Source organism: Balaenoptera physalus, assembly GCF_965194825.1.
Source record: "Balaenoptera physalus genome assembly, chromosome: 6".
Classification (NCBI taxonomy): Eukaryota; Metazoa; Chordata; class Mammalia; order Artiodactyla; family Balaenopteridae; genus Balaenoptera; species Balaenoptera physalus.
In genome coordinates this window covers 21,831,899-21,858,483 of record NC_138885.1, presented here as the reverse complement: position 1 = coordinate 21,858,483, position 26,585 = coordinate 21,831,899, and the positions used below count along the sequence as shown (strand labels likewise).

The window sequence follows — 26,585 nt, the reverse complement described above, 5'->3', positions numbered from 1 at the left end:
TATATATATGTATATGTGTATATATATATATATATAATTTTAAGTACTATTCACTTATTGGTTACCCGGGAATACATACCTACTTCTCTATCACAGTCTCCCTCCAGAATTATGCCAAATCATCCTACCTTCTTCTGAAAGTGTTTCCTGACTCTACTACTATTACTGTGGATGTGCATGCCTAGTTATACACAATTGTGCTCTGAAGAAAGAATCTTTACTTATTTCATTTCCTGAATGGATTGCATGTGCTGAAAGAGCAGGGAATGGAGTCAGAGGTTGGACCCGCTGCCAGCATTGCCGCCTATTGGTCGGGTTACTCTGGCAAGTCATTTCCCCTCTCTGGGCCTCAGTGTCTCCATCTGTAGCCTTCCCGGGTCTGGAATGCCACCCACGTGAGCAAGGATAGACGCGCCACACAGGGACGCGTCGGTCGCCCGCGCTTTCAACCTCCCTCAAGGCGCATGCTGCTTTCCCAAGTTGCGGCACGCCTCTGGGACGCCCTCCACAGCTCTAGACTCACGAGGTGACCACGAGCTAGAGCTAAAGGGAGCCGCTGAGGGGCTTCCCTGGCTTAACCTGCGGGGGCCGCCTGAGTGCTTACCCCCTCGCCCCTCCCTCGCGGCCTCCACCCGCTCATCTGCCCCTCTCCACCCCCCCACCATTCCGCTTTTCTCCCCGCCCCGCCCTCCCGCCCACCCGCGCGGCGCATGCGCCGCCCGCGGAGCGTGTTTTTATAAAAGTGCAGCTTCGACTAGAAACTTCAGTTTGTTGGCTGCGGTAGCAGGTAGCAAAGTGTCTCCTAGGACTTGAGTACTCCGGTAGCCCCCGCGACTGGAGAGCAAGCGATTACCATGGACGGGTTCCACGTAAGTCGTTTCAACCTGCTTTTTCTTAAACGTATTACAAACACATGAAATTAGAGCGCAACTCCTCTCCGAGCGGGCAGAAACGATGCCCGTGCCCCGGAGAAGGGGCATAGAAAGGAGTTTTCGTGCGCTTGGCTACGGTCGGGGTGGGGGGGGGCGGGGTTGGACTGAAATCTTTTTCTAAGTAGAGGAGAAAAGATGCGAACGACCGTTTCGGTGGCTGCATGTGTCTCCCCCTTGAGTTCTGCGGCGCGCGCCGGGTTTGCACGCTGTTTGCAAACAGAACATTCTGTGCACAAGTGCAGAGAAGACGTGCGCGCTGCCAGAGACCGTGGGTCTCTTCCTTGGGGGAGCGGGGGTTTCTTTTGGAGCGAATTACATGATCTGAATTTGGAGGTGGAGGGCGGCCCGCCCGGGCTGAGTTCCCAGAGGGAGACTGCGCCCCTGGTTAACTTCAGGGGCAAAGGCGCCTGAGGACCACTCTTGGCGTTGGGCGCGTGTTCGCTAAACTCTGCTGCCCGCGGAGCTGTGCCAGTGCCGGGTACTGTGAGCAGAGGGCGGACCCACCGTGCCGCTTTGCTGAGGTGTCTGCGCGTTGGCCGCAGCAGGGAGGTGGCCGGGAGCAGCCCGCGCCACTGAGGATTGAGGGAGAGACATCGCGGGCGTCGCCAGCGCCGCGAGTGGGCCCCGGGGTTCTGGAGTTGGGGGTCGTGCAGAAGTTGGAGTATATAAGCGGTCACGGTGCAGCAGCACCCCGAGGTGTTCGCGGCGGGGACTAAGAGTGGAGTGAAGGGCTGGGAGGGCACCTGGGCTGCCGGTAGTTGCGGCGCAGACACGCAGGTGCAAGTGGGGAGACAGTTGGGCTCTCACCGAGCCCGGTTGCGCCATTTAACCGTCGGTGGTTTCCTGGAGCCTTTTGAAATCCCCTTGGTATGGGAGGCTTTTCGTTTCCCCCAGCGGCGCGCGATTCAAAGGCTCCCGCGGCGGAGCCGCCCAGTCTCTCCCCAGCACCCTGCAGGACTGCGCCTGGCGTGCGGCGGGGCCAAACCGTTGGAGCCACTGCCTGCCGGCGGTGGGCGTGGTGGGCCGCGCGGAGGGCTGGAGCTGGACCACCCGGCCCCCAGCGCGCCCTCCGCCTGGAGGCTTCCAGCTTGCAGACCTCCCACCCCATTAACTGGATCCGTGGCGGGATGGGAAGCGACCCGGGAGAGTGAGGAAATGAAACTCGGGGCGAGGACCACGGGTGCAGACCCCGTGACTTTCCCCTCCCATTAAAATGCTGTGCTCGCTAATGTCCCAAAGGCGCCAAGTGATAAACATGGGTTTGGCAGAGAAACCCACGCCCCTGAGCAGCGCCGGTGGGAGTGAGGGTTCCCCGCTTCTGACACCCCACCCCCGCCCCCAAGCACCAAAGCCCTTCGTTTAAGACCGCATTCCCCTTCCCCACTACGTGTTGCTTGAAGTACGGAATGGTTTGTGTTTAGACAGTCGTGGAGAAAACAGTGTTTCATGCTTTAGAATAAGAGTCTTTGGGACCCCGCGGTCCTTCTTCCTCCCCTCTTCCCTCTCCTGGCGAATCTTCATAGAGAAAGTTAATCCCAGCTCCTCGGAACACGAGATTCTACCCCCAATCCCACCATCATGCCGCCTAGGAGTGGCCTCTTTTGTGTTTTGTTTTGGTTTTTTTCCTCCCAAGGTTTTTCCTTCCCTCTAGTGGGCGGGGCAGAAGAGTTAGCAAAGATGTGACTTTGCAACCCAAAGAATCTCATCGCCCTCTTGTTTTAAACAAAGAATTTTGTAACTGGTTCTCCTAATGAGGAATATAATGAAGCGACTATGGGGGAAGATGGGAGGAGAGTTGTAGGAGTCTAGAATAATTCCCTTGTGCTCTTACCCCAGTACTTTAGTGGGAGCAGAATTTCCTGAAGCAGGCTGGGCTGAGTTGGTTTTTATAAACTGCTTTTGTAAAATACCAGAAACATTGTTTTGAACTTCGGGAACGCCTGCCGAACTTGAAAGTGAATGTCCATTCCCTTGCCTTTTTCAGATATTCTCTTCAGATAATTACACAGAGGATGACTTGGGCTCAGGAGACTATGACTCCACAAAGGAACCCTGCTTCCGGGAGGAAAATGCCCATTTCAACCGTATCTTTCTGCCCACTGTCTACTCCATCATCTTCTTGACTGGCATAGTGGGTAACGGATTGGTCATCCTGGTCATGGGTTACCAGAAGAAACTGAGAAGCATGACAGACAAGTACAGACTGCACCTGTCTGTGGCAGACCTCCTCTTTGTCCTCACACTTCCCTTCTGGGCAGTTGATGCCGTGGCAAACTGGTACTTTGGGAAGTTCCTGTGCAAGGCAGTCCATGTCATCTACACAGTCAACCTCTACAGCAGTGTCCTCATCCTGGCCTTCATCAGTCTGGACCGGTACCTGGCTATCGTCCACGCCACCAACAGTCAGAGGCCAAGGAAGCTGTTGGCTGAAAAGGTGGTCTATGTTGGTGTCTGGATACCTGCTCTCCTGTTGACTATTCCCGATTTCATCTTTGCCAACGTCAGGGAGGCGGATGGGAGGTACATCTGCGACCGCTTCTATCCCAGCGACTTGTGGTTGGTGGTGTTCCAGTTTCAGCACATCGTGGTTGGCCTTATCCTGCCGGGTATCGTCATCCTGTCCTGCTATTGCATTATCATCTCCAAGCTGTCCCACTCCAAGGGCTACCAGAAGCGAAAGGCCCTCAAGACCACAGTTATCCTCATCCTGGCTTTCTTTGCCTGCTGGCTGCCCTACTACATTGGGATCAGCATCGACTCCTTCATCCTCCTGGAAATCATCCAGCAAGGGTGTGAGTTTGAGAGCACTGTGCACAAGTGGATTTCCATCACCGAGGCCCTAGCCTTTTTCCATTGTTGCCTGAATCCCATCCTCTATGCCTTCCTTGGGGCCAAATTTAAAACCTCTGCCCAGCATGCACTCACCTCTGTGAGCAGAGGGTCCAGCCTGAAGATCCTCTCCAAGGGAAAGCGGGGTGGACATTCTTCTGTTTCAACCGAGTCGGAGTCTTCGAGTTTTCACTCCAGCTAACACTGGACTTTTATACATTAAAGAACTTTTTCTGAAGTTACACATTTTTTCAGATATAAAAGACTGACCAACACTGTACAGTTTTTATCGACTGTTGGACATTTCTTCTTGTGTGCCTTTAGTTTTTGTGAGGTTTAATTGACTTATTTATATAAATATTTTTTGTTGTTGTTTCATGTTGATGAGCGTCTAGGCAGGACCTGTGGCCAAGTTCTTAGTTGCTGTATGTCATTGTAGGACCGTAGAAAAGGGAACTGAACATTCCAGAGTGTATAGTGAAATCACTTAAGCTAGAAGTTATCCTCAGCTGTTTGTAAATAAATAATCTGTCCATTCCAGTGGAACATTTTCTTTTTCCTGCTCTTAAATTGTTTGGTTACACTATGTGATTTTGCTGTAGAAGATGGCACTTTTAACCAAAGCCTGAAGTGGTATAGAAATGCTGGTTTTTCAGTTTTCAGGAGTGGGTTGATTTCAGTACCTACAATGTACAGCCTTGTATTAAGTTGTTAATAAAAGTACATGATAAACCTACTTAGTGTTATGTTCTGATTTCTATTGACATTCCTTTGGCTGGCAGAAGTCAAAAATAACAATAGATACCTGCATGGCATGTCAGATACTGTCCTAGGTATTTTAGTTGTAATATTTTACTTAATTCCTTATCACAGCTCTATGATAGGCTCTGGTTCTATTATTACTAACATTTTGTAGAGCAGGAAACCAAAGTACAGAGAGCCTAAGTGACTTGGTCAAAGTACAGTAAGTACGCACAATGAATATCTCAAACCAGGTAATCTGACTTCAGTATCTGAAGTCTTAACCACTTTTAACTCATGGAAGTTTAGAAATGTCCAGCCAGTACATATTCCTATGAAAGATAATCTTCCCGAAGGATAAATGTGCATAAAGAAAAAAGGTATGCAATCCCATGTTTTACATTTTACTATCATTCCCTTGTGTACTCCAGGTCTGTGCCAGCCAGGCACTGTATGCTCTTCTCGTCTACGCCTCTCAATCTAGATGTCGTCAGGCCCTTTTGACAGGCAAGAAGACTGAGGTTCAGAGACTTGCCATAACTTGCAGTTTCAAGGGGACATACCAGGAGCTGACTCCATTCATCCTTCCAGCCCTTGCTCTTAACCATTACCCACTGTTGTCCCGCAGAACACCTGGTCATAAGGCAACTGAACTGCTATTGAAAATAAAGCCAAAAGCCAAAAGTGAATGTTTTCTTCATAAAATTAACCATGCCCAAAATACCCCTCTTGCAATATCTTCTATGCAAATCTCAACACTTAATCTATTGCAACATCTAGCACCTCAAGGGTTCAGCCAAGCAGATAGAAGTTAAAGTGGTGCTTTCAGAGCTCAGAAGAAAGGTCCACTGATGCGAGCTCCCCATTGCCCACGTTTTGCACAAGATTTTGGAGTCTTATGTAACATCACCCGTAGCTATTTACACTACCATTGTGCAAGCCCCAAGCTCTTGAGTACATTTCAGCTCCGGTCTCCATTTAAAGATAATTTTTAAACTATAGTAGCCATACCTGTCTCACTTTGTGACACACACATGGCACTCCAGGCATGCACTCAAAGATAATAACCAGGATATAATTAAGACAATATTTGGTCTACTTTTCATAATTGTTTCTGGCACAGAAAATCCATTTTGGAGGAAAAATTGCAATGTCTTATCTTTCTGAGGCAAATCACATTTGTTGAAGACAAATTATAGATGCTGTGAAGGGAAATAATTTAATTACTTAAAAGAGAATCCAATTTGGCTGTATATTTTTGCTGCAGTCTATGGAGCTGGGATAATTCAAAGTAGTATTCCTATTCCACTTGAGAACATAATTAGATTTTACATAGGAAATTATCTTGAGGTTTCTTGGTTTTCCCTGGGAAGCCTAATTGGATCACCCTTCATTTAAGCATAGTTTTACACGTTCTCTCTCAAAGGCTTAGTCTTAAAGCCGTGACCATTGTAAAAGACTTCACTTGAACTTTCTCTATAAATATTTATTCTTGAGGAGACAATAGAAGAAATCCTTGGAAGGAATTCTTTTTCTTTCTCATCTTAGCTTGAAACCTTGTCACCCCAGATTCCTCGCCTCTGCCCTGGAGTCACAACAAAAGGAACTGAGCTGAAACAAAATTCCCAGTGTCACCAGTCTTAATGGATATTTCATTCTCCTTTGAACAAAGGTGGGATATCTCTTTTTCAAAAAGAAAAAAAGCCTTGGCTCTCTCCCTACCCTGAAAGCTCCCCCACCCCTATCATTCTCTGTCCTGACCCTGCCATTTCCAAGCGGCTCCAAAGCATTCCCTGTGTGGTGGTTTGTCTGACAATGCTGGGAAACCCAGTCTGCTGGCCAGCCCTTGCATGAAGTAGCTGATTGTTCCCTTTCCTCATCCCTTATGAATGGGGCCCTTGAAGGTCAGTAATGTAGATCCAGTTGTATAATGGAAGCTAAAATATTTAAATTGTATGCATGCTGCCAATAATGGCGTAAATATGACATCTGAGTTATTAATAACATTAAGCCTGTAACTGGGGAGGAAAGTGGATGTTTTTATCTTGCCAAGCCTTTGTTTTCCTAAAATGCCACTTGGCAATTCAGCTCTCCCTACTGTGGGCTTCTCAGCCTCCTTTTGTGGTTATGCCTACATTCAAGTAATCATTCTGGGGTACTCTTTTAAGAGGATAACCTACAGGCTTTATTTTAATAATTTCAACTAAGTGTCTGTGACTTTCTCCAAGCTTACTGTCAGTAAATAAAGGCACCACAAACAGAATTGAGTTGTCATTACTCCCAGGTAGTACTCACTTAAGAGGGTCAAGGACCGCTGGAGACAAGATTCACATTACCTTAGAAAATAATCTAGGCGGCCCCAACACTTGGAAATGTGGCACTGAGCCTGGCATTGTGGGGATTTACCCAGCCCACTTTGAGGAGGTCTCCACTTGGCTGCCAAAGTGGTTTATCTGGTCAGTGCTGGAGAGATCCAAAAGTTAGCCAGAGGAATGGCCTAAGAGGAATGTTGGACCCTCAGGGACCCATAAAGCAGTGGAGACAAATCCTTTCAGAGCAGTGCTTCTCAACTGGGGGTGATTTTTGCCCCCCAGGGAACATTTAGTAAGGTCCGGAAACATTTTGGGTTATCATACTGGGGGGGGGTGGGGGGGTGGGTAGGAGGGTAGGTGAGGTGCTACTGGCATCTAGTGGGTGGGGGCCAGGGATGCTGCTAAGCACCCTACGATGTACAGGACAGGCACCCACAACAATCACCCAGCCCGAAGCGTCAACAGTGTTCAAGACTGAGAACAAGTTTTTAAGGTGAGGGCCATGGGATGAAAATTATTATCAAAATAAGGATACATCCAACCAGCATCATTTCATGAAATTATCACTGGACAGGATCCCAAGGTCTCCCTTTAGCCTCCTTTATTCTGTCTCATTTCAATGCTTTTTTACCCCCACTTTACTCAACTCACACAATTCTCTTTCACCCTGATTTCAATGTTACTTTGTCATAACGAACATATCTTTCTGTTTGTTTTCTTCTTTCCTGCCATTCTAAGAAGACATCCCACAAAGGGAAATACACGGTAAAGGGTGACTGCTGGTGACTCTCTAGTTCCCACCCAATATCTGTCGCTCTAAAGACCACGATGTTTACTCATTTAATCCTCACCACAGCCTGTGACTCAACTAGGAACGCTTCCCATCTTTCTCCTTTTATTTGAAAAATAAACAAAGAGTGATTGAGGTACCAGCCCATTGTTCCATTGTCTGCAACTGATTTGGATTAATTTAAATCAATCCTGTTAAGTCCCATAATTAAAATCTTCTAAAACCTTCTGAAAATCCTTCTTTCAACAGAAAATGCTAAACTGCTTGCAGGCTGAGCTGAAGGATCCACAATGTTAAGAAAGCCACAAAAAGGGAAAGAATTTTTCAAAATCAAACAAATAAAGGTGCTCAACCAAACCATACCAGGTGCTGGGTGTTTATCTGGCAGAGCCGGTCCGCGATTAAGTTGATTTACATATTACAGTTCAATTAACTAGAACTCAACTCATCAACACTCTTAATCAAAGGGAATTACTTCCTCATATTTGACTCTGTCAGAAGGAAAGTAATATTTATTGAGAGCTCACTAAATTCCAGGCACTCTCATACATGTGATCCACGCACAAAGGGCCCATCAGTTAGATGATATTGCTACCTGCATTTTCAGGCGAGGACCCTGTCAAAGGGTTAAACTACAAATAAAGGGGTTATGCTCTTTCTGCTATGCATACTATAAATGGCATTCAAACAGAACCACCAAGGTCTGGGGCATGTCCTCATGTTCTCAATATATGCAGTCCAAACATCTCTATCTTTTCTAGGCCGAATCCTATGTGATAACAAAAACAGTTACCATTCACTTTGAGGGTTTCCTACATTAAATAATACATTGATTATTTAATCTCACAGCAGCCCTATATAGTAGGAAATATTATTTTCCTGTTTTACAGATGGAGAAATTGAGGCAAAATTAACCCAATGCCATATAGTTAATGAGTGGTAAAGCTTTGACACCAGGCAGTCTGACACCAGAGTGTGCCTTCTTAAGCATTATAGTAACTTTATTATTTTCTATGACGTTAGCCAGGGTAACAACCATGAGGTCAAAAAGATCCTCCATGCTCTCCAGTCCTCTTTAGGGTTCAATACCGGACACTCGCCTGGTTGTACTTTTTAAAGCAACAAAGCAGACACTGACATTTGAGAAAGGTTTTCACTATTAGTCACTGAAATAAAATGGGTTTCAGTGCCTGGCACATAGCAGGACCCAATAAATACTTGCTGAATGAGCTAATGAATGAACACCCATAAATTTGTATTCCTGAGAGCACACTATGCTCTAAGCATTCTGATTAATGTTTGTGTGTGACTTGACTTCCTTCCTTTACTGTTTCAGCCACTCTTTTTTTCTTTATTGAAGTATAGTTGATTTACAATATTGTGTTAGTTTTAGGTGTACAGCAAACTGGTTCAGTTATAAATATATTTTTTCAGATTATTTTCCCTTATAGGTTATTATAAGATATTGACAGTTCCCTGTGTTATACAGTAAATCCTTGTTGCTTATCTATTTTATGTATAGTAGATTGTATCTGTTAATCCCATACTTCTAATTTATCCCTCTCCCCCAACCCTTTCCTCTTAGGTAACCATAAGTTTGTTTTCTATGTCTGTGAGTATGTTTCTGTTTTATATAGAGAGTCACTTGTATTATATTTTAGATTCCACATATAAGTGGTATCATATAATATTTGTCTTTCTCTGTCTGACTTACTTCACTTAGTATGATAATCTCTAGGTCCATCCTTGTCACTGCAAATGGCAATATTTCATTCTTTTTTATCAGCCATTCTTTTATTGAACCATTTATTGAACAAAACCCTGGGCCATGCAGGTATGAATGTTGCTCATGGTATAGTGGAAGAAGTAATCCTTTGGTGTTCTAGACATGCTGGAAAGTTAGCTAAAGGACTCTCAGACTTTCCGACTTCCTTACATTTTAAGAAATCAAAGTTTTCGCCCTCCCACCCAATTTTTCTATTATTTAATACCCATCCCCCAAGTCCTGCTTCCACTGATTCCCCATTTAGGGGAGAGCAGATCCCTGCCCACCTCACAAGCTGGGTGAGAAGCTCCCAATCCCGGTCTTCCTATTTTACCAGCCCAAGGGAAGCTGTCCATTCACACCACGAGGATAAAAGCAGAAATTCTGCCAAACCATAGGATATGGGAAAGAGCCTCAAAGGCAGTTTCTTGGACTTCTGTCCATAGGAGACAACTTGTTAGGCCCCTGGGATTGAAGAATGAAATCATGACCATCGTTTTGGACAACATCCTACTTCCTCTGGCAAGCCTACTCAGTCTCTATCAGTCCAAAGTGAGCTTTTCCACCCTAAATTCTTAGCTCATGAAGTCTGCAGTTTGTAAGCTAGCACACATAAAAGGCTTTTGAAAAGTTAAAAGCAGCTATTGTGTGTCATTACCATTATTCTTTTCTTTCATTTTTAAACAAATTTTGCTTCCCAACTAGTTTAATGTCTTAAGTGCAGAGACCTTTGCAGTGTAACATAGTTAATTGATAGACTTGATTTGATTTGATTTGATGAGAAACTAATCAGATTCCATAGGTTGTGCCAATGTTGGCTAAAATTACATAAGTTAGCTCAGTTGGTTAGAACCTGATGTTTCTAAAGCCAGGACCAAGGGTGAGTCCCGCCAGGGCCATCTTTAAAGTGATGTTACACATGAACGTAAGCTCTATGAATGCAAAGACTATGTCTATGTTGTTTATAGCTGTATTTCCAGTGTCTAGAACAGGGATCGAAAGCTTTTTCTGTAAAGGGCTAGACAGTAAATGTTTTAGGCTTGACAGGCCATGCAGTTTCTGTCACAACTACTCAACTCTGCCATTGTAGCAGGAAAGCATCCAGAGACAACACATGAATGAATGAGTATGTCTGTGTTCCAATAAAACTTTATTTTTGGACCCTGACGTTTGAATTTCATATAATTTTCACATATCACAAAATATATTCTTCTTTTAATTTTTTTCAACCATTTTATAAAAATGTAAAAACCATTCTTCACTCCCAGGCTATGAAAAACAGGGACAGGTCAAATCTGACCTGCTGGCTGTAGTTTGCTGACCCCAACTAAACAATGCTTAAAATACAGAAGAAATTAAATAAACATGAATGAATATGTGAAACTCTCGATATGAGACAGTTTACTCTTTAAGTTTTAAGGCACCAAGAACCCCAGTGAACCTGTGACCTTTAAGTATTTGCAAAAACACGACACCTACCATTTATAAGCACTTTACCACCCACAAAATGCTTTCACAGGTAGGACCTCAGCGTGGGTCTCTGTGCCAATTTGTGCCCTATTGGTTGGCCAAATCCTGTTGCTTTACTGGGTCTATTATTTGGAGAAGAAAGGCCTGGGATAGGAGAGTTGCCTTTTTTATCCACTTTTTGTGCTCTATCACTCTCATCTCCAGGAGTACAGATGAAGGTGGCGTCTCCTGTTATAACTCCCTGTAGCTAGAACAGCAATGGTTCACTCATCAGAGTTGTTGGGATACACACGGACTAACCTTCCTCAGGCGTGAGCAACATGAGATTTGCTTCTCCAAAGTGATAATCACCAGTCACAACTTTTGGCAGCAACTCTCCAGCCAGTAAATAGGACAAAAGAAAAAGCCATAATCCACAGTGATGAATAGTGTTTCACAGCCACAAGCTGAGCCACAAAAGCCCAAGAAAAATCAATGGTGCAGAAAGCCTTTTTGGACCTGACCCCAGCTTTGGAGGGAATGAGGATAATTCTGCTATTCCCTTTTAGCCTTCAGGTGCCTCATGGGAATGTCAAAATTAATCTCCAAGGGGCTGCCGCTATTATGTCGCTTACTAAGAGAGTTTCCAAGTGAACTTCACTACTTTATAGAACATTTTTCCCAAGGAGAGAGGCCCAACTTCTGTCTCAGATGAGAAGGCATGAGAAGACAATGAAGAAACTGCGAAGTGCTTTCTGTTTAAGATGGGCTTTCTGTTACAGCTGTGTGACAGTACAAAAATAATTGATCAGTCACCATGGGTCCTGAAAAAAGGAAGACAAGCTGTATAGGCTAAAGTGGCCCTGGAAAAAAAACCCTGGCTGAGCTGAAATCCTATCTGTAAGGAGTGGAAAAGAAGAGCAATGTGGAAGAAATAATAAATAAAATGAGAAAGGACACAAAGTGCCAGTTCATAAAAGAGGAAATAAAACTGATAAACAAAATATGAGGACACGTTCAACCCCACTGGCAACCAAATAAATAAAAATCAAAACAACAACACACTGCTTCTCATTTATCAAACTAGCAAACATTTTCAAAGTAACAGTTTCCCAAGTGCAAGGACGCAGTGAGCCAGGCATCACTAAGCACTGCTGGTCAGGCGTAAACTGGCCAAACCCTTCCAAAGCCCTGGCAGATGCCCTGGAAGCTTCAGTGTTCATCCCCTTGCACACAGAGAGACCACTTCTGGATCTTTAACTTCAGAAAACAGTAGTAAATACTAAAAATGTTTTGTGCGCAAAGTTGAGTTTTTCAGGTAGAATAACAAGAAAATAGGAAATCATCTAAATATCTCGCAGCAAAATGAAGATTAAGGAAACTATGGTGAATCTACACAGTGGAATATTATCTAGCTTCTTCAGTGATGTTTACAAAGGCTGCTGGAAAATGTTTATGAGGTGTGACATGAAAGAAGCAGGTTTCATACAACTTCTATTGTACATACTATCTGATTATAAATTTTTTTTAAGTCTATGCATATAAAAAAGATAAATAAAAATGTTATTAGCAGTAGTTAAGTGATAGGCCTTTTGATTGATTTTTAAATATTTTTTTTTGATTTCTCTGTATTTTCCAAACTTACTATAATGAATAATGAAAAAATAATCAGCTTATTTTAAAAGGTGTAGGGCAGGGAGAAAAGAAGTATATAAGCTCCTTCCTAGGCTATAAACACTCCAAGACAGGAACCCAGTCTTGTTCTTTCTTTTTTTTTTTAAATCGGCTCAGGGCCCAACTAAGTACTAAATAAATGATTGTTGAACTGAACAGAACTAGGCATTTGCAGTGTTAAATTAATTAAACAAGGAGAAAATCAGACTGAGGCTCTAATGCCCTGGCACCCTACTAAGCAAACGAAAATCTAAGCTTTTAAATACCTCAAGGTTATAAAATCAAAATGCTAAGGACAGTCAATTAAAAAACAGCCACCGAGGCTTAAAGCTATAGCCAATCAAATTATTTCCTTTCTTTGCTTCCGTACCTCTTCTAGGTAAGTCTTTTCCCCTGGCTCTTGTGGAGGAGTGGTCCTAACCACTTCCGATTCGGTGCTGCCCAATTCCAGTCAAGTTTGTTCAAATAAACTCTTAAAATTTTTTAATATGTCTCAGTTTATCTTTAAACAGTTTGATATTTTTAAAATATCAGACATTTATATTACCCCGAAGGTATTTACAATGTAGTAGTAGAATTTACCAGTAGCAGAAATCTTAACATTATATTCCAAGTAGAGCCTTTGATAAAGTCCAGTGTTTCTGAACTGAAGGTTATGATCTAAAGGAAGCATTCTAGAGAATTCCACAAGTACAAGAGAATGGAATTCGGAGCTGTGTAGCAGTAGCCACAGGCTGGACTGAGCTTATGGTGAGTGAAGCTATTTCAAATCAATACATAGTCATGGCAGCATCTTTACAAAGCTGTACAGTTAAGGCTCTAGTAGAGGTGATATGGATCTGGGGTCTCTCAAAGGACTTCTCCCAGAGAGGTCAAGTCTTTCAAAACCCACAGGAAAGTAAACATACGAGAAAACCTAAAGGAAATTTCTGAAAGGTTAGGCATTCATACATGACGGCAATACTGTGGGGCCTGAAATGGGAACAATGTATAAGTGGTCAACCCTAAATACTCCATTTTTGTATTGTATTAGAAAGGAAATGTCATGTTGGGGAAGAACTTCCTTCATTCTAATAAGTCCCCAAAACATAGCCACACACAACAATGGTGGTTTACAAGACATAACATAATGCAAGTTTCTGAGGTAGGAAATGCCAGGAGAAAAAGACCAATGTTCACTTTCGTGGAGAGGATACCACAAGTTTGTTACTTTTATTACTTGAGATAGGCTGAGGAACCAAGTAGACAAAAGGACTAGAAAGGAAAAAATTAACATTTTTCCTACAGTTAAAATAAAATTAATATTTTAATAAGTAATAATTCAATAATTTTTATTATGTCCTGGGAAATAAATTTTCCTAATGTGGATATAAGTTCAAAACAATATATGTTTTAATGATAAAGATATTATCTGGTCTGATTTGGATTTTTTAATCCATGTAATAAAGAAATCTCCATTGGTAGTTTCAAGCATATGGTCATTTATGAGTTGTAACATTTCTTTTTCAAGATAAATCATGTATCTTGAACATTACAAGTCCACTCAGGAATTACCAAAGCATTTTGGTCTTTTTTTTCTTTGGCTGTGCTGGGTCTTCGTTGCGGCACGCAGGAGCTTCTCTCTAGTTGCGGTGCACGGGCTTCTCTAGTTGTGGCACATGCAGGCTTCTCTTCTTGTGGAGCTTGGGCTCTAGAGCACGCGGCCTCAGCAGTTGAGGCGCGCTGGCTTCTCTAGTTGCGGTGCGCGGGCTTAGCTGCCTCACAGCATGCAGGACCTTAGCTCCTGACCAGGGATTGAACCCGTGTCCCCTGCATTGGAAGGCGAATTCTTAACCACTGGACCACCAAGGAAGTCCCTAGCATTTTGGTCTTATACCTCATTGTCTGTTTTTTAGATATACTAATATAACTCTTTGGCTATAAATTAGACATTTGAGGAAGGGTATTAATTCTTTGCCTTTTTAAATATAATTTTTATTTTTCATATTATTTTATTTTATTTTTATTTCTACTTCCATTGGTGTCCAAGACAAGTTAAAACACTTAAAACCAAAGAGTTGCTTTACAGACCTCTGCTTATAGGCTAACTTGTGCCCCTGAAAAATTCATATGTTGAAGCCCTCAGAATGTGACTGTATTTGGAGATAGGTTCTTTAAAGAGATAATTAACTTAAAATCAAGTTTCTAGGGTGGGTCCTAATCCAACATGACTGGTGTCTTATAGGAAGAGAAAATTAGTACATAGGTACATACAGAGGGAAGATCATGTAAAGATATAGGGAGAAGATGGCCATCTATAAGCCAAGAAGAGACCAAAGAAGAAATCAATCAACCCTGCTGACACCTTGATTTCAGACTTCAAGCCTCCAGAATTGTAAGAAAAGGAAGTTCTGTTCTTTAAGCCACCCAGTCTCAGTGCTTTGTTAAGGCAGCTTTACCAAACTAATATAGCCTCTATCTAAAACACTATTATAGTATGTCTTATTCTTGTCTCTTCTATTTAATAGAAACCAAAAAAAAAAAAAAAAGATTGAATATACATCCAATCATTCAACAAATATTCACTGAGTACCTCCTATGTGTCAAGTGCTGGGATACAACAGTAACAAACAAAGTCCCTGGTCTCATGGACCTTACAGACTAGTAACAAAGGAATTATTCTCCTTCTAGAATTATTCTTTATTTCAGAAATAGGCCTTATAAATTGAGCTACTAAACATCTTCAGAGAGAATGAACCGGGAAAGGAACATGGAAAATCAGAATAAATAAAATCCTAACATTTTAATTGCATATCATTATATTACTGGAAGCCCTCTGCACTGGTTGGATTTTTTGAGAAGCAGATGCTGAGACAGAGTTAGGAGTGCTAGAGGTTTATTGGAGGGTAGAGCCCATGAAAGAGCAAAGAGTAAGGAAGGGGATTTGAAAGAGAAAGCTCTTAGACTGTGATTTTGGGGAGAAAGCAGGATTGAGAGAGCCTCAGACCACCGTGCAGATCCAACAAAGTCTTGGCCAACCCAACGGGGAGCTCCAGAGGAAGGGGTGCCTTTTACAGAAGTCCTACATGAGGCAGAAATGGCCAGGTGCTGGTGCTCCAACGGTGCTCGTCATTGGCTGGCAGCTGCCTGGGAGGCCTCTGCTAGAAAGCTGGGGTGGGGTCCTGAAGGCGCCCACAGCTGGAGACTGTCAGCTTAGGGGAATCAAGGCAGGTTTTCTCCTGAAGGGAGTTCTGAGTAGCACCTTCATGACTACTGAAGCCTTCAAAGGGTAAACTAGGAAGCTGCTTTTGTAGAGATTTTTTTAAATTCCATACAAACAATTTCTCTCCTTTTAAAACATAGGAATGTGTCTCAGCAAGAGCTTTAATAGCCAAAATCTAGGTCTTTAAGGAAATGCATTTTTAACACGTGATATAACTTTAACTTGTCAAATATTTATATAGTGGAAAGAAGACTTAAATTTTAAATTTTTGTTAAAGTGCGATATGCCGCTATAGGGAAAAGCAGGTTTGGGGGAAAAACGGGGAGGAGGGAGGGGGGTGTACTTTTGAATGCAACATTAGGATTTGGAATCAAACATTTGGAGTTATAACTTTCATTCATTCATTCATTCCAGGTTCTGTGCTAGGTGCTGAACACAGCAAAACATACATAGTCCCTACTCATATGGAACCTAGAGTAAGAGCATTAAAGTTAAACAACTAACCACGGCAACAAATGCATATTTATGAATTGGGCTTAGTGCTCTGCAAGAAACCAAGGAACCTGACCTAAAATGACTTAGTCCTAGGCAGGGAAGAAATCCCTAAGAAGTGTTGACCGTGCTGGCATCTGAAGGATGAATTTGTGTTTGGACAGAGTAAAGGGTACAGGAAATGACAGCATGGAGGACATGCGCAAAGGCCCTGGGCAGGAAGAAGTCAGCAAATCTAAGACCATGTGGCCAGATCTCCAAGGCCAGGGGGAGAAGTCATACCAGGTGAGGCTTGGGACTCAAGGCAGGGTTAGATCTAGCCAAATCTCATACGGCACACCACTCTGATCTCTGCCTAGGAGCAATGGAAAGTATTTTAAAGCAGGACTGGGTAACATGATCAGGTTTATGTTTTGAAATGATAACTCTGACTGTAGTGTGGGAAAAAAAAAAATTAGAATGGGCCTGAGTAGATCTGGGAAGACAACTTAATCAGAAAGTATGTGGTCCAGGTGAGAGATGAGGGTCCCAGTCACTGGTCACCATTTCTTCAAACTCCACAATGTGCCTTTCAAATTGGGCACACTGGGGAGAACCCCGTAGAAGAGGAGACACTACCCTGTCCATCATTAAAATGAAAAGGGGGTCTCAAAACAGACACATAAAATGACTTATTTCTTCCAGGTTTATTCACCGAAGTTTTAGCTTTCCACTGTCACTTCAAACCCAATATACCCAAAACAAAAAGGTGTCCTCTAGAAACTAGATCTGCATCTAATCCATTTTCTCCCACTTGCCACACCACCAATGTCTCCTGTCTTTTACTTGTGAAACCTGGATGTTACCGGAGGCACTTCCCTCTCCTTTGTCCATATGTCCAGTCTGTTGCCCAGTGACCTGGGCAGGAGAGAATTACACCCAGATCTCCTGGCTCCTTCCACCATGTCCTTTGTCCCCCATCCAAGGACAGGGCCACACAGGGGTTCTCTGTCCAGAAGAACTTTGGTTTATCGCAACAAAGACAACTGAACTTTGTTTTTCTCATCATATTTCACAAGTGTGGTCACTAAATTTAAACCTCTTCTCTTTCATGAAATTTTCCTATACTACTCTGGTTGCCTTCTCCCCACATTCTTAAATCCAACAGTCCACACTATGCAATTTGCTTCTGAAACACTGTCTTGTTCTTTGACTGACTGCAATTTCCTGATCAGCAAAATGAGAGATTTAGACAAGACATATAATAAAAACCAATTTTCAACAAAATATTATGTGGACACCCAGCCTGTGAAACATAAAATTATAAATGTTCCGATTAAACAAACAGTAATAGACCAGGAAAAGCTTCCCTATGCCCCCCACTTTCCAGCCACCTCTGAGGTCCCTTATTTGACGGGTATAAGAAGCTTAATTTGAAAAGCTTTTTTTTTTTTTTTTTAAATTAGAGGCTTTGAATGCCTCTAAGGTCTCTTCCAGCCCTAAAATTCTATGGTCTGTTATTTCATAAATGTCATTTGGTCTTATCCTTTCCTCTTGATTCTCACTGCAACATTGTTCAGACCTCTTTCACCTCCTGCCTGGAATATTGCAAATTGGTTGAATGGCTTCCTCCCCAAAATACTCATGTTCACCTGGAACTTCGGAATCTGAGCTTATTTGGAAACAGGGTCTTTGTAGATGTAATCAGTTAAGAGGAGGTTATATTGGAATAGGGTAGGTCATAAAGCCCATGTGACTGCTGTCTTTCTAAGAAGGGAAGAGATATAGAGAAAGAAGGGGCACACAGGGAGAGGGCCATGGGACAACAGAGGCAAGATCGGAGCAACGCTGCCACAAGCCAAGGAATTCCAAGGATTGCTGGTAACCACCAGAATCTAGAAGAGGCAAGGAGGGATCCTCTCCTAGAGATCTGGCCCTGCTGACACCTCGGTTTCAGCCTTCCAACATCCATAACTGTGAAAGAATGAATTTCTGTTGTTTTAAGGCCCCCAGTTTGTGGTAATCTGTTACAGTAATGCTAGGAAACAAATACATCCAGTCTCTCTCCAGCTACAATCCCCTTTACGTATTTCTTCCAGATAAAGTTTCCCTAATCTCTGCTCTCATCAGATTCCTCTCCTACTTATTTCCTTTGAGGAAGTCTCTCATCAGATTCCTCTCCTACTTACTTCCTTTGAGGAAGTATTAGATTTATTGAGCAACTACTATGTGAAAGTCACCATGATAATACTGAGTGTATGGAGGTGAACAACACCAACATGGCCCCTGCCACCATGGAGCTTCAATTATAGCAGGGAACAGAGCTGCCATCTAATGTATAGTCATAAACTGTGATGCACTATACATGAAAAGATTAGGTTGTTATGAAATACAGCTGGAGAGCTGGGGAAGAGGGGGTTAAGCTGATGCCTGCAGGATGACTAGGCACCAACCTGACAAAGAATGAAGGAAAGAACTTTCCTAGTAGAGACAACACATGATCGAGAGGCCCGGAGTGGGAAAGGGCTTGGGGTGTTTAAGGAACTGAAATGGAAAGATGGCTACTGTGGCTAAAGATTGGTGAGCGAGGAGAAAGTGACACAGGATGAGGTCAGGGAAGAAAGCAGAAACCTAATCATAGTGGATCAAGTTCAGGACTTAGGACTGTATCTTAATAAAAATGAGACGGCACTGAGAGGTTTCAAACAGGAACATGACATAAAGCATTTAAGTTCTTAAAGCTGTCTCTGGCTGCAGTCAGGAGAGGGGTATATGGGGTCAAAACCAAAATGAGGTGATCAGTTAGGAGGTAATGCAGTAGCCATACATGAATTTGGGTTGTAGATGAATTTGAAATATATTTTTTAGGTTCAACCAGTAGGACTTACTGATAATTTGTATTTGAAGAAGAAGGATGGAGGATCAACAGATTTCTGGCTTGAGAAATTAGGTGGATAAAGATACCATTTACTGAGATGGGGAAGACTAGGTGGATGAGTTAGGGGTACAGTCGAAGCTGCTATACAGAATGGTCTCAAAGCACAGTGGCCCACAGAATATGGAACCATTTCTCTCTCACGTAATAACCCATAGGTAGAGAGTCCAAGGCTGGTAGGACAGCTTTGCCATCCTAAATGCAAGGTTCCTATCTTTGGATCTAACTTAGTTGTTCTGGCTTCAGCCCTCACTATAGCATCCCAGCCAGTATAATTCGGGGACCACCAGCTGGAAGTGGCACACGTTACTTCTGTTGACCTCTCATTGGTCAAAGCTAGCTACACGACCCCACCTAACTGAAATGGAGACGATGAAATGCAGTCTTTGGCTGGACAGCTATATGCCAAGCAAAAATTGGAAAGTTCTTTTACAAAAGGAAGAAGAGTATAAAGGTTGTTGATGGATAACCGGCAGTCTTAGCCACACGGAAGGGTGATTAATATTAAGTAGGAATCATAAATGTGTAAGTGGAAGCTTCCTGTAGGACACCTAAGTGGAGATGTCAGGTAGGTAGATGGGTATGCGGTTCTGAGAAGTTCAAAAGGTAGCATGAGGCCAGAGATATATATTTGAGAGTTATTTCCATGTAGATGGTACTTAAAGTTATGAATCTAGATTAAATCAAGTACAGTACCTAGAGAAAAGGGCCAAGGACTGAACCCTGGGGGCCTCTAACACTTAGATGTTGGGTAAAGGAGGATAGGCTTGTGAAGGAGACTGGGAAGACCAGTGAGGTAGGAGGAAGACCAAAAAAATGTGTGGTCTTATGGGAGCTAAGAGCAAAGAGCATTTCCAGAAGAATGGTGCACTGTGTAACATGCCAATGAGAGGCTTAGTAGAATGAAGATATAGACACTAATAATGTATCTCTGTTGCCTTTTCTACTTTCTGTTTTCCTTCAGAGTAGTTAGAATCTGTTTTTAGCCTATCTATTCAAACATATTTCTACTTCCCATTCTAAAATCATGTCCATATTCTCAGAGTCCCCAAACATATCAGCTGGTTCCCACTTTAACCATACTCTTCCTTCAACCTGAATTGATATTTCTCCCCATTCTCTAGTTACCCAAGTTATCCTCATTCTTCAAGGTTCCCCATTCATGAAGCCATCTTTGACTCTCACAGCCCACACTAGGTGAACATTAAACTGTTTTCTCATTACATTTTATGTGCTATTTTTTCTGATTCTTAAGGATGGAGACCACATTACATTTATTCCATATCCCAAACAAGCTAATAGGGTTAGTGGAGTATGGGTACCCAGTATTTATTGACTAAGGCACAAATATAATACTTTCTGGAATAATTGGGAACACAGTCTTAGCATTTTAGATGTAGAAGGACCTTTGGAATTATATGATTCAAAGCTACAACTTACACATGAAAAATCTAAAGTCAAAGAAACATGAAAATGTTTTCTCTGTATTTAAAACAGAATCCAAGTTCATATTCACCATCCTCATCGATGAGCATCATTGAACCACTGTGCCTCACTAATTGCAATTTTCACCAACTATCCCCTTGCTTCAGTTCCTTCTATAGCTCCCCATAAAGCATCTATTAGACACCTGGTAAGTGTCAGGCTCTGTGATTATGAGCAAGATGAAGTCTTGCCTTTGGGGACTCTGTAGATATAGAAGCTGGAGACTGCATCAATTTCTCCCTTCCTGATTTCCAGCCATGCGCAGTTTCCCAAGGAACATTGAAGCATATGCACAGGCATAAAAGAAAGCCCCACCTTGACTGATTCTGTTGATGAAAACAACAAGCTCCCCTGCAGGAGCTGACTTTTACCTCCTCACTGCAACCCTTCCATTCATATGCTGTAAGTTATACCAAATTTAGTGTAAACTATTGATAAATTGAGTAAATAAACACATTTAACATTTGGAGGTATTTAGTTCTTTTCTAATTCAAGTAGCCCTGTATGAATCTTACTATGATGTGTCAATCACCCATATGATGACTATAAATGTTTGTGGTGGAACAGAGAGATTCTTAACCGGCGTTTAACCACCTTGGTGTTTGTTTTCAGTACTGTGGGAGGGCCACTGGAGGGTAGGTGTAGCTCAGAGGTGAGAGAAAACTTATTAACCACTGGAAAGGTGCCAAGGAAGGGCCAAGGAATCCTTTCAGGGAAATCTTTATGAACACGTTAAGAAGCTACTCAAAAACTATGTAGTGCCATTTTACACTGACCCAGCTGTGCAGTTCACAGAAAATAGACAAGAGGCTAACAGAGTGGTAGGTCTGAAGTCCAGCATCGCCCTTACACCTGGGCTACTGGAACCCCCTTCCCTGTAGAGGGCCTCACTGGCGAGGAGCCCGTGAGGGGAACAAAAGGAAATGTCCAGCAGAACCTGTGCCTCAGGTGCTCTCAGGATCCAGGTGTTGGTAAGTCCATGGCCTAATAGTCTTAGGCCTACTGCCAGGGTCGTGAGGGCCTATTCTCTGGGTCACCCTCCTAGGGGCAGAACATATCACCAATATGCACATTCTTGTCCCAAGGGACAGCTTTTTGTGGGGAAGGGGATGGAACTTGGATATGCCAGCTGGGTGTCCCCCGCTCCAAGCAAGAAGAAGCCCTTGAGGTGTAGGATGGAGCTAGAAGTGGAAAGAAAAGGGTGGCTCAAAGCCTCCATTTGCATTTTGCTCAGACCCCTAAAGGTCAGGGGTAGGCCAGCTCAAACTCTTGTAAAAGGAGCTGCATTATAAAAACTCCTCTTGCTCCACACCATAAGACTCTCTGCAACTAATTCCCTGTGGTGCTGGTCCAACAGGTGACAACAATGGCAGAGAGTCTGCTGAGAAAAGGCTTCCTGAGATTCACCTGCTTTGGTACCTCATCACTGGTGAGGGTGGAAAGGAGACTATCTGGCATGGAAACATCTGGGATGTGGGTTTTTGTTCACGGCTCAAAGTCACACATTGATCTTCACATCCACTCGGCCCTGCCCAACAAGCACAAATCCAACAAACTGGAATGGATCTTCATGTGGTAGAATGTTATTTGTATGTTGAAGTGTTTTCTTTAAAAGTTTTAAAATTCAAAGTTTAGAATTTGAATTAGATGTTTAAACCCTTACTTTCAAAATGAATAAAAACTTAGGCCAAGGTGCTTATCCTGCTATACTTGGAGGTAGCACGAGATCGTTAGCCCTTAAAAGCAGCCTTTTAATTGTTCCAGAAAATATATATATACTTAACACATATATTATATATTTGTTATTACTATTATCTGAAAATTGCTACTTTTTTTTCTTTGTTCTTCCCCCAGCCTTCTCCTTCATTTCTTTTCCTCTACTGACTCCGTACAAGTGGCTAGAGTACACATGCTAATGAGTTGCCCCGGCACTTCAGGATCCTAATCCCAAATCATAGAGACCCTAAGAAGGACCTCGGCTGCCATCCATAAATTTTTATTTAAGAGCAAGATAAAAGTGGAATTAATTCAGCACAGAGCCAGCGCAGCAAGGGAGAAAAAAAATTGTGTTGTTTCAAAATACTTATGTGTGTCCCTACCCTTCCTGAGCTCATAACTTGTGCACATGCTTAATAGGTCACGTCATAGTTAATGCTTCTTCCTTCTAGGAACGGCTTCATAAACCCCCCTTAAATCCAGTCATCGCAGATGATTGGGGAATCGAAACACAGAGGCAACTCCCTACTTTCTCTAATTGGAATGACTAATTCAGCCATAACAGCAGTTCCATCCAGATGCTCAGATTGGTTCAGAGTATGGAAGTCTGTAGTGAGGGGATTTACTCAAGATGCTGAACAAAGAAAGCCATCATTATCTGTGGTCAGGAAAAAGTATTCTAATTAGTGTTAATATCCTCCTGCTGAGCTCCTGTCATCCACATTTTGATCCCTGTCCTTGGGCTTTCCAGGATCTGATGTCCTGGCTACATGCAAGCAAGGGTCAGGGCGCTGATATAGGCAGATGGGAAGCAGAGGCTGGGTGTGCTGTCCAGAGCAAAAGAGTTACCTTAAAAATTCACTTGCATTGATTTTCTGGGATGAGATCTTTATAAAAATTTGCTCAGCAAGTGTCAGTCTAATGCACTCAGTTTACAAACTCATAATAACAGCTAGTAGTTGAATAAAAGCATGAGAAGAATTTGTGGAACACTGTCTTCAAACATTTGAATTACCCTTAAGGCTCATCTGCAAATCAGTCTGAAACAACTGGATATCCATTAAGGTCTGAGATTTCTCAGCAATAAATTTAGACTCTAGGGGAGATTAGGCACAAGTCAGTGCTTAATAAATCCCTTCTGAAGATGGCAGTGACAGGAAGAGGTGCAGGTGGGCCTTCCTCCGGATTCCTTTCTTTTCACTCACCCCCTGAAGTCAGTGCCCTGATGGGCTGATTTGAAAGCCAAATAAATGGCCCAGAAACAGACTAAGGAAAAGAATCTTGATGTGCTTAGCCCCATGTGGAAAAGAGGAATGTAAAGAAAGAGCCTAGCAAACCCAAACCATTAATTTCCAAGGGAGACTTTTAAATAGTGAGAGATTTAACTAACCCAGTTGAAACCCTCCATACAAGGTTTTCTGAGCACTGGGCACTCCGCCAGCCACATATCTTATGTCACATATGACATGCGTGGCTCACGGTCAGAGACAGGATTGAAGAGAAGCCAGGACGGCAGTTATCCACCACCAGTAATCCGAGAAGTGAAAAGGAAGTTTCTCCGCCCCTCTACCCCCTTCCCAACCCCCCGCCCCGGCCCTGCTTCTTTTCCCTCCTCCTAAAGTAAAAATGACTATAATCTGTGACAATGCCAAAAGTGTGTGAAATGTCTAATGACGGGGTTCAGCCCATGCTACCCCAAAATACAGCACATTGGCATAGTAAATATTTTAAGTAGAAGGACTTTGGGGGTGTGTGTGTGTGTGTGTGTCAAACATTCCAAGTTTAATATAAATATTTTAAAATATTTGCTCAGTGCATACATTCAAACATATCCAGAAAACTCATACAGTAAAAATGATTTATTATCCCTCAGTGAGCTTTCCGGTCTGAGTCATGAACCTCATAAGAGGGACACCTTACCTAAGTGAAAGGACTTTTGAAATCAGCAGAAGCAGGAAGGTCACTCTGATCTCCACCTCCCATTCTCCCCAGAACAGGTCATAAAACCGTCGTGTCAGAGGTGCCCTCCTGTACCCAGAAGAAAGGAGCAACCCTGTCTCCAAAGCCAAATGGACATCAAGAAGAATCTGAACAATCAGGCCTTGCTAAGTTTCCCCCAATTTACTGTATTTACATCATACTGTTTGACCTATCATGTTCCTCCACGACTGTCCATTCTTCATCAAACCTAACAAATACTCAGGTTTAATTATTGCTTCGGGTCTTCATTTCTTTATGAAGGCTCCTGTGTCATGTAAAACCTACATTAAATAAACCTGTACGCTTTTCTCCTGTTAATCTGTCTTGGTCAGTATAATTTTCAGACCCACCCAGGGATCCTAAAAAGATCAAGGAAAATTTTCCTCCCTTGCACTACACTAGAAAGTAATCCATTCACTGACTCCTATTTTTTTTCAACCCTAGAGGTGGAAGATGACAGATTTAAAAGCTTTCTGTGAAAATCGAGATTCACCTCGTAATTCCAACTGCTGGAGTCCCTGACCATAAAGGCAAAAGGAAACCTACCAGATGTTTGGCTATTTTACACTAAGATTCCAACCCAAGTCCAAATCTGCTCATTTATTGTGGTATACTTTTTTTATAATGAAGTTCCACAATAAAATATCAATTATACATTTTGATCCTTACAAAACATAAACGTTAGCTCACTAACAATAGTTGGTGAGAAATAAGAGGAAGACTTCACTTCGTGTACATCACATTATAACAGGGTTTTTTTGGTCTTATTATTGATTCAGAAGTGAATAAATATAATTCTGATTTTAAAGTGCAAATCTTGTCTCTGTTATCTTCCATGTAATTTTTCTGTCCATTGAGATCTAAAGTAGAAGACAAATATAAGTAAATAAAGGAAACGTTTAAGGTAAATACCAAGAGACCAAGACAAATAGCTGAGGTAAGAGCAGGGGAAGGAAGAGAAAGGAAATCTCAGAAACAGAGCTTTGTTTTTGTTGCTGTTGTTGCTGATGATGCCACAGATGGTGGTTTTGTTGCTGCTGCTCCTTTTTTTTTTTTAATTCTTTTCATTTTTTAATTGCTAAGGATGTAATTGTTAGCACCATGAGGGTGGTCTCCACTATCAGACTCTGATCATCTCCAAAGAACCAGTCTTTAGAATAAGAAAAACTACCACTATATTCTCTTTTTAATATCATTCTGTAGTGGATGAAAAATTCTTTTTCCTACTGTCCTCCTAGGTTCTCTGGCTGGGGCCCTGAAAATTGGACTGACAAGACATATTAACAAGAGAAAAGCATACAAATTTATTTAATGTAAATTTTACTGGACACGGGAGGCTTTGTAAGGAAATGAAGACCCAAAGACACAGTTCAACTTGAGCATTTTTTATACTAGGTTTGATGAAGAATGGAAAGTAGTGGGAAAATGGGATAGGATGAAAGGGTGTGAGGTAAGTGTAGTAAACTGGGGGAAACTTAGCAAGGCCTGTTTGTTCAGCTTCCTCTGGGTGTACTCTTGTCTTCAGGGTTAAGGATGCTCCTTTCCTCTGGGTGTAGGGAGCGCACCTCTCACATGAGGGTTTGATGCCCTGCTTCAGGTGAAAAGGGGGAAGTCAGAGAGTTCTTCCTGCACCTGCTGTTTCTCAAATTCCTTCAGCTTAAAATATTCAATATGCCAAGGTGTCATATTTTGAGGTCATATGTTCTGAACACTGTCAATCCCAGTAAATCTCAGCCATATTATATTTCTTTTTTTTTTTTATTGTGGTAAGAACACTTAACATGAGATCTACCCTCAACAAAATTTTCAAGTGTACAATACAGTATCACTAACTATAGGCACAGTATTGTATGGCAGATCTCTAGAACTTATTCATCTTGCTTAACTGAAACTCTATACCCTTTGAATAGCAACTCCCCATTGGTGGTGTTTTTTAATGGAGAAAATCCAAGCAAACCAAAGGCTTTCCTCATCTAAATGCAGATAATTAAAAATAACTGGGGAAGGGCCTCCCTGGTGGTGCAGTGGTTAAGAATCCACCTGCCAATGCAGGGGACACGGGTTCGAGCCCTGGGCCAGGAAGATCCCACATTCTGCGGAGCAACTAAGCCCGTGAGCCACAACTACTGAGCCTGCGCTCTAGAACCCACAAGCCACAACTACTGAGCCTGCGCACCACAACTACTGAAGCCCGCATGCCTACAGCCCATGCTCCACAACAAGAGAAGCCACTGCAATGAGAAGCCTGCACACCGCAGCAAAGAGTAGCCCCCGCTCGCCGCAACTAGAGAAAAGCCCGTGTGC

General features: G+C 42.6%; 2 protein-coding genes and 1 long non-coding RNA gene across 4 annotated transcripts in view; 2 read left to right on the top strand and 1 right to left on the bottom strand.

Annotated features, from left to right (window-relative positions):
- Positions 1-26,585, bottom strand: part of LOC309662762 (uncharacterized protein) — a 254,989-nt gene that overhangs the window by 120,159 nt on the left and 108,245 nt on the right. The window lies entirely within an intron of this gene.
- CXCR4 (C-X-C motif chemokine receptor 4) lies at positions 749-4,497 on the top strand. The gene is made up of 2 exons (XM_082465244.1): positions 749-869; positions 2,917-4,497. Exons 1-2 carry the CDS (start codon positions 855-857, stop codon positions 3,961-3,963), a joined length of 1,062 nt encoding a protein of 353 aa, XP_082321370.1. The 5' UTR covers positions 749-854; the 3' UTR covers positions 3,964-4,497.
- LOC309662787 overlaps positions 8,710-26,585 on the top strand; it is a 45,800-nt gene continuing 27,924 nt past the window's right edge. The window contains exon 1 of the long non-coding RNA XR_014264962.1: positions 8,710-26,297. This is a non-coding gene — a long non-coding RNA (uncharacterized lncRNA). The remainder of the gene's footprint in view (positions 26,298-26,585) is intronic.